Below are 13,226 nucleotides of genomic sequence, written 5' to 3' on the forward strand. Positions count from 1 at the left end.
CATCACATCCCGGTTTGTGTTGATTGTTGAATGAAGTTTTTTGGTTAGACGAGGTAGGTTTTTTGATTGATGATCAGGTTTAAAGTGAATTTCAGGGGTTAGGCAACTAACTGCAACTACTGATATTGAACTGTTTCCTATTATATCTAATTATATAATTATATAAATATTGTTAGATAATTAAATATATCTAATTATCTAATTATATAAATATATAATAGTTATTATAAATATTGTTAATAACTAGATATTGAATCGTTCGAACGTTTTTGAACATTTTTTTTTAATTTCTTTAATTTTTTTATTTTTTTGTCAAAACGGGCCAACCATTCAGTTCAAATGATCGAACCATTTGACCCGATAATTGGACCCCTGACCGGTTCGGTCTCTGGGTCAGATTTAAAAACCATGATATTATGTCATTTGAGTGTGTGACTCATACGACCCGAAAATGGAACTATTCTGGCCACCAGTTCAAATGGACGACCCATTCTGACAACAAAAATTAAAAAGTAAAAAAATGGCCAAATATAAATGTTATAATTATATATATATAAATATTGTTAGATAATTAGATATATATATAATTATCTAATTATAAATATATAATAGTTATTATAAATTTTGTTGATAACTAGATATCGAACCATTCAAATGGTTTTGACTGTTTTTTATTTTTTTAATTTTTTTTAATTTCTTTATTTATTTTTTTTTGTTAGAACGAGCCGACCGTTCTGTTCAAATGGTCGGACCATTTGACCTAGTAACCGGACCCCTGATTGGTTCGATCTCTGGATTAATTTTAAAAACCATGATGTTACGTCATTTGAGCGTGTGACTCATATGACCTAAAAACGAAACCATTCTGGCCATCATTTTTTGGGTCGATAGTTCAACTGTTTGGTTCAAACACATGTCCCGTTCTAACAACAAAATTAAAAAAATAAAAAACAACCAAAAACCATTGAGTAAGTCAATGGTTCGACCGCCCAGGTCAATGGGTCGTTGACCGATTCAACGATTTTTTGCTAGGGACCGAGATTAGGATAAAACAGAACCGTTTGCCCGGATGGTTCCCAATTAAAAAAAAAATAAAAAACGGCCAAAAACCATTGAACGGGTCAACGAGTCAATGGTTCAACCGGTCGAGTCAATGGGTTATTGACCGATTCAACAATTTTTAGCTAGGGACCGAGTCAACGGGTTGGCGGTTCCATTTCAGCCCCTACAAAGCAAGGCCCCTCCACTAGTGTTAAAGAAAAAGAAAGGTTACAAACTTTTGGCGCCAAAAATTATCTAATAAAATAGCTAAACAAAAGGGTGGTTGAAACAAGCAAACCTCAGCACAATGCTTGCAATCACGCATTAGTTGGATCTCTGAGTTAATGGGTTGCGTCCTTAACTGATGCTCATCTATCGCATCTAATGTTTTAAAAACCCGTTCTGGCCACCGGTTTCTAGGTTCATGGTTCGACTGTCTAGTTCAAACGAATTGTCAATTCTACAAAAAATTAAATAATTAAAAAATAATTAAAACAAAAATGGCCAAAAATCATTGAATGGGTCAATGATTCGACTACCCGGGCCAACAGATTGTTCATTGTTGACCAATTTAATGATTTTTGGCCAAATATCAGGTTTGAGATAAAATGGAATTGATTGCTTACCAGGTTTGGGGTAAAATAGAATTAGTTGCTTGAATGATTCCTAGGCCAAATGGTCCGACTATCTGAGTCAATCGTGATACGAAAACATTGATCGCATCACAATCAAATTGCAACCATTCCTCTACGAGATCAAATCAACCCCCCACAAGATTACCCCCCACAATATCTCACAACACATCCCTGCCATGAAAACTTCTGTAAAAGATTCATCATTTCTAGTATTATCATCGAAAGATGTGATATGGGACATTGTAGGGGGCAATCTTGTAGGGGCTGATTTGAACTCTTCCTCTACATATTACCATCATAGTAAAATCATTACATGATAAGCATTCTGGTTTTAGTCGATCGAAGTCTTGCATCATTGACATCATATGCGAATTTGATCCTATTCGATTTAATTAAAATCAACTACGATTAACTTTTATAGTATATACATACAGATTTTGATAATGTATTAATTATATGATTATTATATACTTAGATAAGTTTATTATAAAATATGAGTTCTACAATGTGAAATATTAATGGTAAGGGAAAACCTCATCCTTTTACTTCATGAGAGCTGACGTCATAAAGTGAGAACCGGGAATTATGCCAATTCATTGGGTGGTGTCTCATTCAAATTTATTCACATCATATGAAAAATCTCTTTTGCACTAACTAGCATTTGTCTTTTTATTTAGGGTCATTTATTAGACACCCCTATACTTTGCATAGTTGTTTCATTTGAAAGGAAAGGTAGAGAAATCTATACAAAGTTTGCAGAGTGGAAAGAGATGTCACACTTTGGATGGAAGGGGATGCGTGGTGAATGTTTGACTAGTGCAAGTGGGGCGGGTTGGACTAGGTTTTTAACTCAGGCTCGATTCTAAAATTTGGGTTTAAGGCTCAAGTCTGAATCGAGCTTGATCTTCCCAGCCTGCACAGCTGTATTATAATTTGATGCACTCGGGTTGGCCAATAAGCTCACTCTATGTGTGCGTGTATGTAAAAGTATATGGTTGGGTCAAGCTCGGACCGGATTTGGGCTACCTAAAGGCTAAGCCCAGGCCCAGGTCGAAAAATAAAAAAGCCTAACTTCTCGGCCCGAGCCTAGCCCGAGGACCGAAATTCCAAACCTAGGCTGTGTAAAATTTCAGACTGGGCCCGTCCAAGTTGCACCCCCAATCCCATCCAACTATCAAGGTTGGTGTAACGGCTCTTATCCTCCCTTCGTCCCGTCTTCAATGGATCGTCTTGCCTAAGCTACAATATGGGCAGCTTGCAAAAGTGGGTCATGCTAGCCTGGCATGACCCACATTATACTTTATACCTCTAAACGAGGAGTAAAAGGACTTGCACAAGCACCTATCTGAGGGCATGCAACTAAGGTAAGACCTTCGCACTTTTCGCTACCAAGCTCTCTTAAGTACACTTTGCTCTATGAAGCTCTTGTGCTTGTATGGCCAAGTCTAGCTCATCTTAATCAACTCGGCCTCACTAATCTTCTCACTTTATAAACTTGAGTGTTAGAATGCTCCGCTCCATGCTCCGCTCCAGGAAGCGACTTGGGGCGTCTGAAGTTTTGTGTGGTAAGGTTGTTGAAGTCATGGTTTTTAAAACCGATCTGAAGATTGAACCGGTTAGGGGTCTGGTTACCAGGTCGAACGGTCCGACTGTTTGAATTGAACGAACGGTCCATTCTGACAAAAAAATAAGCAAATAAAAAACGGTCAAAACCATTCGAATGATTAACCATTCGAGTCAGCGGTTTGCAAATCAAAATCAATGATTTTTGAAGAAAATCCGATTTTGGGGAAACCAGAACCGGTCACCTTACCGGTTCCCAGTTTTTCCAGTCCAACTATCCGGTCTGATCCGGTTTTAAAAACCATGTTGAAGCAGCACAACTTGTCTAATTCACCGAAACAACTCATTTGCTACTCGTCCACCTCAACTAAGACAACATCAATCAAGCCCCTATGTTTGACAAGGATGGTCTTGCTATGAACTTTTTCGATAAATAGGAGGGATTATGGGTTTGAGATGCCACCTTTGGTGGCAAAGAAAGTGGTGGATCTTTTGGCATTGTTTGTGGTTTAGCTATCAAAATTGATAATTAATCCTAGAGAAAAATTGGGAATTGGAGAAGTGGATTTTCTAGTTGAAGTGGAGAGATTGAAGGAACGAAAGGTTAGTTTTAGAATTTAGGGGTCTTTAGAGGATTGAAGAGGGAGAGAGGAGAAGCAATCATACATAGAATTGGCCATCGCCATTCTTGAAATATACGACTAGCACAATAAACACCCAAGCACAAGTAAAACCCATTGCATCGCATTCTCATCACATGCTCCATAACTTTATCATGTTCTCATCTTATTACCCATTGTGCTTAGCTCTTCATCACAATCTCCTTAAGGATTCAAAAAGGGTCGTAACTACTCATGTCCTCACATGCACCATTGGGAAAGGGTAAGAGCCCAAATGCTGAGGTAATCGAATGAACACGTGGCAAAACCCTAAATGGTATAGATGACATAAGCTTAATTATTTTGTAACAAACTCGAGAACAAACTTTTCAGAAAATGGGACAAACTAAAATATTTGATAACAAACTCAAAAAGGAATTTTCTAGAAGAGAAAAGTTCCCCCATAAAATTAGGGATCTCCGGAGGAGATGTAGACACCTTTTGCCTCCTAGCCTTCAAGAGTTTTTGTTAACACTTGCCTTGTCCTCTAAAGACTCCCTTGCCCTCTCAGAAGTCAAACTGAAATTCAAGATTTGAAATCCCCTCTTGCAGCCCACCCCAACCTTTCCTTTAAGGGAGCGTTCTTTTTTTGGGATTTTGAGAGGAAGGAAAGTTGGTCAGTGGGATTTTAGGTCCCATTGACCAAGAATCCCATGTTCATTTTTCAGATTTATGTGGGGATCAGGGAAAGTTGATTTTCATGGGTACCACTTACCCGGGTAAGTAATACCCATCTCCTAGTTGGATAAATACCTTTCCCCCTAAATTGCTAGCACTTGAATGGGACAAAATTGTCCCTTTTAATAATGGATTTTTATGGTTAAAATGGTTATTACCTTATTTATTTAGGAAATAAAAGAACATAGATATGCACTTACCCGGGTAAATGTTTATCAGGAAAAATTTGCCCAGATAATTGCATTTACCCGGATAAATAACTTACCAAAAATGAACAGGGGCTGTATCATATGCGGACTTTCAAAAATACCACTTTTGGTGCCTGACTCCACATTGATTTGAGATAAACACTTTCCTCCATCTCTGCATCTCCCGCACCACCCCTTTTTTGCTCTAACGCAATATTCTCGGGTGAGTTTACCAAAAGGTAATGAAATCATCGTTATTAATTATTATAAAGATAAAAGAGAGCGTGTTATGACCATGGCTTTTCCATCTTCACCATAATCATATTCATGTATACATAGGAAAGGATCCTTGACTTCTTCATAATGCAGGCCGTGTACTAATTTAGGGGGATGATGAGACTTATTTCAGGAGTATTTTCAGAATAAAAAAAATAAAAGCATTTTAAGAGGTCATGTAACTCTTCTCAAACAAATATACAAAATAGTTCTTGATGGAGGTTTGATTAACTAAACCAAAGTAGAGGGGTGTTTTAGTTAATACAATGAAGTATAGGAGGTGTCTTAGTAAATGTGATTGCCACTGCTTAGCACGTTATGCTAATCGCCTAGAGATTAGATCGAGTTCAAATCAGCTCCCCACAAAGTCCCACAGCACATCCCCGCCGTGTACTGGAAATATCTCCTGATGATGACATTATCATTTCTAGGATTATCATCGAGAGACGTTTCCAATACACGGCGGGGATGTACTGTGGGACATTGTGGGGGGCTGATTTGGTCTCATTAGATCAAGCTAAACTTGAACACATCTTGGGCCCCAAGAAGAGAGGTATGCCGGGCTTGGCATTGTCTTTAAGAACCATTAGGCTCAGCAAGTTTTGGAACTGTACATATTTGTATTTGTTGAGTGCAAAACCTTACATTTTGTGTGTATTTGCATCATACATATTTGTATTTATACTCTTTTTAAATCGAGCCTTGGAAGAGAATCCTCCCTATGAGGCATGATTAGGCCAAAGTGCTCCCTGGCGGTAGAAGAGCAATGCCTTGCCGTTCTCTCGGACCTAATCATTGCAGTTTCTTTGGGGTTGAATACGTTGATAATGGAATTGGATGCAACCAACCACAATGGAGAGGGAAATTAGGGATGGAAACGGATCAGATCGTATTCGAATCAAGAAACCTTAAACCGGTTTAAGGGGAGAAGAAACCTTAAACTGGCCCCCTGAATCGGATTTGAAAAAAATTAAAAAAAAAAAAGTACTGATACGCCCCTGCCTTCAAAACATCGTTTTTCCTAATTGTGTATATGAACCTTGAGGAGCATGCTTCTGCATTTTGTTTCAGCTTTATATGCAGGCAGTATATGTATAAGCAAATATTTTTTAAGAGTAAGGTAAGGAATTCATTATAAGGTTTAAAAAAACGAGCCCAAAGGCTGTAAAGTGAGACACTACGATTGTATAAACATATGCAGATACTCTTTTTGTTGCACAAACTCAAAAAACAGAAGAATGCTCATTAGCTCAGAAAACAGTTACTGGTAAACATAATAAAAAAATGATGCATCCTTGACTTGATTCAAATAAATAGCTAAGAATAGAATAATCCAGCAGATCTTCTAATTTCATCCTCTTGGGATGCTTTACCTTTGAAGTTTCTTTCCATCGAGACGGAGCAAATAATCGTAGTTAGTAGCATTCTCCATATTACCTTGATTACTGGTTAAACCCCTAAGCATCCAACTTTCCATAACTTCGGAGAACTAGGAAAGACTCGCTGCACATTCAGGGCTATCAGGAAGAAATACCAGATTTTTCCACCAAATGGACAGTGAACAAAGGCGGGCTCAGTAGATTCCCAGCTATTCTTGCAAAGCTCCCACCAGTCGGGGATATTAAGATTTTCAAGAATATTTTCCTTAGAAAAGAATTTGTTGAGAACAGAATCCACGAGGACCACAACATAAATGCAATTCTGGAAGAGATGGCTGGAGTCTGCACCAACTTTGGAAGGAAATGGACCATGATCTGGCCAATTTCTTAGCACAAGACTTGACTGATAATACACTTTTTTTTTTCCATTTCCATACTCTTCAATTTCTCACTTGGGAATGGTTTATAATAACTAATAAGGTGAACATGGGGGGCCGGCCCAGGCTAGACTGGATTCCAGGCCTATGACTTTAATATATAGAAACCCCAATAAAGCCTTTTTTTTTTTGAGAAAGGGAAAAGTATATTAAGAGAAAGTAAAGATAGAATGTACAATAAAAGGTCCAGCAAAACACAAAAAACAGGAGGGCGTGATATACTCCATAAAGGTAATTGCTTGGTGTAATGGAAAAATCTCACGCTGACAAGCATGAGAACCTGGGTTCAAGTATGAGCACACTTTGTGCAAAAAAAAATGGCAATGGTTAGGCCTATATGCAGTACACCCCTCCCAAGACCCCAGAAGCTGGGGCAAACAATGGTTAATGTGGCTTTATTTAGATATACCCTATAAAACTCATTCTAGAATAGCTTCTAGATCTTGAAATACAAGGTAACATTTAATATATATATATATATATTAAAAAGAGAAGCAGGATAGATACAGGATGACCTTTTTTTCTTAGAAGATATAGAGCCTTTTTATTTGAAGAGATGAAAAAAACAACAATAATAAATTGGTATCCTTATATCAACATAACCAATACAAATCCCTACATACATTAAATCAAATTTATTAAAGAGATCACCTAACTAATACTAATAGGACAGCAAAACCTTTCCAGCCACTGAAATTATGATCTATTCACATGTCTATATATCATGCTTAGAGTTTTATCTTCATCAGGAATTCAGGATGTAAGTTTACAACTTCTACTTTGCCTACTTCATTTGTTATCTTAAACAAGGAATTAACCAGTAAGAAGCCAATATTATGTCAAATATTGAAGTTAATAACTTGATATCCCAACATAGTATCTCACACCGCCATGTTATCCACTTATCTTGAAAGGTAGCAAGAAGCAAGAGCAAGTCTTAGGATCATTGCACAATACAAATGAATGATGTGAAAAACTGTGATTCTATTAATTTTATCCCATCAAGGGAAAACTTCATATAATTATCCTGGCCAGACATGGCAAAACTTTTAGTTTTTTATTTTATTTTATTATTATTTTTTTTTTGTTCTAACCTTCCAGGGTTTATGGCAAAGAAAAAAAAACACACATATATGTTGGAAATTATACCATTCCAAATGACCTTTCAATAAAACCTTGCAACATTTCCTTTTCTTTTCCTTATTTGGCATGACAAAGAATTGGACAAATTGCAGTCTTGAAATCTTCATAAAACCTTTTCTCTGAAAATCTATCTGCACGTTTCCTTGCAGCAGCAGCCATCACAAGTCTTTCTGCCTCTGGCATCCTTAAAAGCTTCAAGATGGCATCGGCAAACTCTTCCACACTGCAGGCAAGAAATCCCGTTTTCTGTCCATCCTCTTTTAAAACAATGTCCATTCTTGGACCTGCTGAATTATGAGCTAAAGAAAATAAACATGATATCAGTAACAAGTGGCTATGTTTACTAAGAAATGAAAGGGAACCTCATATTGAGTGATAATTCATCAATACCCACCAATTGGGACTGCACCTGCAGCCATGTACTCTACAACACTTATACCAAAGTGTTCATCTATCATGGAATGAATCCCTGCAATAGCACCTCCTAAAAGTTTTACCAAGTCCCTGCTCATGGTAGGAATTCAGTACAAGTTCACCACAGAAAGATTATATAAAAAAATAACATGGTTTAGAATCCATATTGGAAGAACGGTTATGACTCAGAATCACTATGGTCAAAACAAAATAACAATGCATCAACTTAACGTTATTATTTTATTCATACAACTAAACATGAATAAAATAATACTAATAAGAAAAAATATCAATACTGGAACTCCATATGGACATCCCACAATCATCATTTGAGCAGCATAAAACTTCAAAATAATATAAGAACCTAACAACTTAAACAACATAGAACAACATGGCCTACAACTCTACAAGGGCTGAAAGAATCAAACTGACTCAAAACTGATTTAAACCTAATTAAGGGGTCAAGATCAAAATGGTACTAAATTGCAGGCATCTCACATCTAAATGAAAGCATTGAAAACTTGTAGTAAATCCAATCTATCAAATTGGATGGAGGCATTTCAGTACTTGGCTATTAATAAATCTGAAAATAACATTTATGTAGGTTTGCTTTTGACCTAGGAGTTGTCCTGAATTCAACTCATTATTAGCTCCATAGATCCATCCTGCACATATTCCACATTTCCTCCGCTCTTCAAATATTGCACTCACTGGTGGACTGTTTCCACGTTCTCATCATTCTCTCATAAGAATACTAGTGAAGGGTCTGACATTAAAGGCAAAAGACATGGTCACACAACCTTTTTTTTTCTTTTTTGATAATTGAAAGATAACTTCATAAATCAAAGAAAATAAACTATTACAAGCATCCCTTGGAGGGGCATGAGGTGCAACCTCTCCTAACCATTACAGGAAAAGCAAGAAAAAATATTACAAAGCTGCCCAAAATAGCACTTCCCTAGAGGCCCTTTGTTTAGCAAGAGAGTCAGCGAAAGCATTTGCCGACCTACCCACCCATTGGACTCTAATTGTCATATGTCTTCATAACCTTTTGACTTTTTTATGAGATCTCTATAACTCCAAATAACTGAATCTGGATTCAAAAACCAGCCCACAATCACCTTAGAGTCCCTTCAATTAGTAGTTTCTCCACCCCAAGTTGGTTGGCAATCTGAATTCCTTGTACCACAGACAACAACTCAGCCCTTGTAGAATCACCTATTTCCACCAGGCTTGAAAACAATGATATGATATTGCTCTCCTCATTTCTCAAGACCCCTCCAATGCCTGACAGTCCCCAATTGCCTTGACTGCTCCCATCAAAATTCAGTTTAGTAAAACCTTCCAGAGGAGGTGTCCAAACTGCTACAGTTCTATCTGCCTTAGAAGTGTAAGCTATTACAGCCCAGTTCCTCCAAATGTCATCAAAGGAAATAAAGGATTTGAGGGTTCAAAGCCAGTGTATAGCCCTAGTTAATATACAGCCCTTCACTGCTAAAAGGGTTCTCTCCTTGTCTTGAAAGATTCTAGCATTCATTTCCTAAATAGTCCACAGTGTAGCTGCTCAGAAGCATCTCCTGTGTTTTCTCCCTCTTTTTGTTGGCAACAAACAACAATTTTACTTCTGATGGCAAGTTCCATCTACAACCAAACAAAATCCCACAGAGCTGCAGCAAAGGGACAAGAAATCAGTAAGTGGTACAGTCCTCACTATCATACAACCTTCATTAAAAGTATATCCAACTTACCCATCATACTCTTTCTCCTTGTTTCCCATCCTTGTCAAAGCGCAGCTCAGTTAGAGAAAGCCAAAGGATTTCTTTCTTGAATGGATGGTAGGAGAAAAAAAAAAAGATTTTTCTAGATGCTTGGGATTCCCTGTGCATTCCTAAGGATGAACACAGCCCTCCTATCTAAATCGTTTTGGAGGAAAAGTACTGATCAGTAGAGTTGATGGAGGGTTACCAAACAAGAGAAATTTCGGCCTCAAGAACGGGGCTGGGATCCAGGGTCTGTTAAGTACCATGTAGGGTGATTAGTGTGGAAATGAAATGAAAAAATTATGAAACTCTATATCTACTATCTCATACAAAGTGGGAAAAGGATCTAAAATTTCTTTATGGTTAGAAGATTGGTGTAACGGAAGTAAGTTAAAAGGTACACAGGAAAGATGCATTTTATGGCATGTGCGGATGTGCCTCTATTCAACCTAAGTGTAGTCCCTTTCAAAAGGCACACACACCTGGTGCACCTTGCACCTCGGCCCAGGCATACACCTTTTAAGAGTTTGTCTTTTTGTTACTGTTTATACATTCTATGTTTCACACCTTTGTAGTAGTCCATTAACTTCTAAATTACCTTTTATTCATGCTAATGCACTAGTAATGGTCTACCAACTTTTCAAGGAGACAAAAAAAAAAGACATCTTGAATACCCAAAACCCTAGTTGTTGTGGATAGGATATTAGATGGCAAAATTTCCACTAAAGAAGCAACAACACAACTAATCCCTTATCTCCAACCATAGAAAATAATAACTGCAACCAAAATCATAAAACTAACCCCCTTATAAACATGGCTAAAAAATTGGGTTTACATTTTTTCTAGTGAATCAGGCTCTAGAAGGCCCTTCTGCTTTTCTTGTGTCTCTTGCTTTTAGAACATAGGGGGTTGCAGACTCACAATGGATAATTGCTATAGGATTTTAACAATGAGATTATTTGGGCTCCAATCCTTCAAAGAAATGTTGGCTTTACTGGTGCTACATATAGTCACAAGCCATCCACATGTGAGATGGATCAAAGAGTCGGAAATGGACAAAAGTGTGGATATTCTCACTCAGGTCTTGTGCTAAGAAATTACCTAGATCAGGGTCCATTTCCTTCCTCACAAAGTTCAGGTGGAATCCAGCCATCCCTTGAGCCCTTCCAGAGTTGCATTTATGTTGTAAACTGTTGTTCTCAAGTCTCAACAGGTGCCTTGCCAAGGAAAATAATCTAAAAAGAGGAATTGCACTACCCCCTCCTAGGTGTAAGCTGTGCAAGTATAGTCAGGAATCTACTCAATACCTGTTTATTCATTTGCTCATTTAGTAGGAAAATCAGTTCTTTCTTCCTAATATTTATAAATGTGTGTTGGGCCTTCCCAAAACTCTGAAGTTATGGAAACTTGGATGATTGGGGGCTTAACAAGCAAAGGCAAGGCAATATAGAGAATGCTACCAACTGCTATTAACCTAGTCTATTTGGATAGAAAGAAACTCTCTACTCTTCAACAGCAAAGCATCTCAGGAGCTTGATGTTATAAGATCTGATGGACTTGTATATCCGTGGCCATCTATTTTAAATCAATATACAGATATATCTTTTCTTACTAGGTTTACCAGTGACTATTTTGTGAACTAAAGAGTGTACTTTTTGTTTTTTTTGTTTGCAGCAGAAGAGCAACGAAAATGTTCCACACCAGCAATAAATTCATGGGCCCCACTGTGAAAGATGACGGTCCCATGAATTTTATTATTGGTCTGGAACATTACCATTGGTTCCACAGCCTGCTGAACAGCCATCATGTTCAGCAAATCCTTGCTCATATGCTATGTACAGCATCTCACTGTATAGCCTTCGGGTTCAATTTTTTATCCCATGTAATGAATCCCGCACCTTTTCCCTTAAAATATTGCATGTATACAAAGCTGAAACAAAATGCAGAAGCAACATCAATTACACAATTGCACAAAGACAGACATAACACAGGGCATGTTTTTCTTGTCCTAGAAAAAAACAATGCTTTGTCATGCAAACAACAGGAAAACTAATAAATGTTCCATCAACTCACCAATCCAGATTTTAGACCACTCAATCACTAGGCATGCCTTGCCAAGCCAATTAAATGACTTTAACCATAAATAAATAGCAACACTATCATGCATCAACAAAGTTCCTACTCAGGAAAGATGCTAATTGGACATGTGACCAGACAGTTCTTTATCATTATTTCATTAATCCAGATTTTGAACCATACTGTCAGTAGCCACTTCTGGGACTTGCTGCATCCCAACAGATCAAACCAATGATGAATGAAACTTTTGTGAATCACAAATAGATCTCTGTAGTCCAAATAAATGCTATTGATTGGACAATTCCAATTGACATGACCTTTAGTCCATGATCCACCCAATAGGCAGCCAAACATATTGGATTCTTCAAGTTAGGAAGTCCATGGCCACTTAGAATTGTAAAATGTAGTGCACACCATTCAATAGAAGTCCTTTGGATAACCATACATAATATACAGTTTATACAATTTTATGAATGCATACAGAAAATAGCTCTAAATAACTGAGAAAAAGAAAACAAAACAGATAGGTATCTATGAAACACCTGTACATCAAGTTCTTGTGAAATTCCACATCATTCACCACCTGCAATTCAACAGCTTTGTCTCTAAGTTTTTGCAATCTTTCCTCATCCCCCTTATTCCGGCAACTACCCACAAATTGGAGCCTTGGTCTGGGCAAGTCTGCATCCATTTTCCTGATGGCAATAGAGAATGCCTCAAGTTGAAGGAGTTGATTCTGAGAAACCAAAAACCAAGTTTGAGAGGATTAGTAATATTAACAAAAAAAAAACACTAAGAATGAGCCACCGCAACACCAGATACTCATAATGAGGTGATAAATTAGCACCTTCTCTGGGCGAAACTGGGCAACAGATATAAGTATTGGGACTTCGACTGACCTTTCCAATGGAAGTACCTGTGGAACAAAACCCATAAGAAAATAACAGGGGCTCCACCATAAGACAAAAAGAAACCAT

The 13,226-nt window shown here is 37.5% G+C and overlaps 1 protein-coding gene across 4 annotated transcripts in view; it reads right to left on the minus strand.

Annotated features, from left to right (window-relative positions):
- Positions 1–7,821: 7,821 nt before the first annotated feature.
- Positions 7,822–13,226, minus strand: part of LEW3 (UDP-Glycosyltransferase superfamily protein) — a 38,284-nt gene continuing 32,879 nt past the window's right edge. For all 4 annotated transcript variants that reach the window (XM_010276818.3, XM_010276819.3, XM_010276817.3 and 1 more), the window contains 4 exons: positions 13,097–13,165; positions 12,792–12,985; positions 8,394–8,503; positions 7,822–8,298 (listed from right to left, as the gene is read on the minus strand). In XM_010276818.3, coding sequence (XP_010275120.1) covers positions 8,057–8,298; positions 8,394–8,503; positions 12,792–12,985; positions 13,097–13,165 — 615 coding nt within the window. In that variant the 3' untranslated portion in view covers positions 7,822–8,056. The remainder of the gene's footprint in view (positions 8,299–8,393; positions 8,504–12,791; positions 12,986–13,096; positions 13,166–13,226) is intronic.

The sequence above is a fragment of the Nelumbo nucifera genome, chromosome 1, assembly GCF_055504915.1.
Source record: "Nelumbo nucifera cultivar China Antique chromosome 1, China Antique-T2T, whole genome shotgun sequence".
NCBI classification, from domain to species: Eukaryota; Viridiplantae; Streptophyta; class Magnoliopsida; order Proteales; family Nelumbonaceae; genus Nelumbo; species Nelumbo nucifera.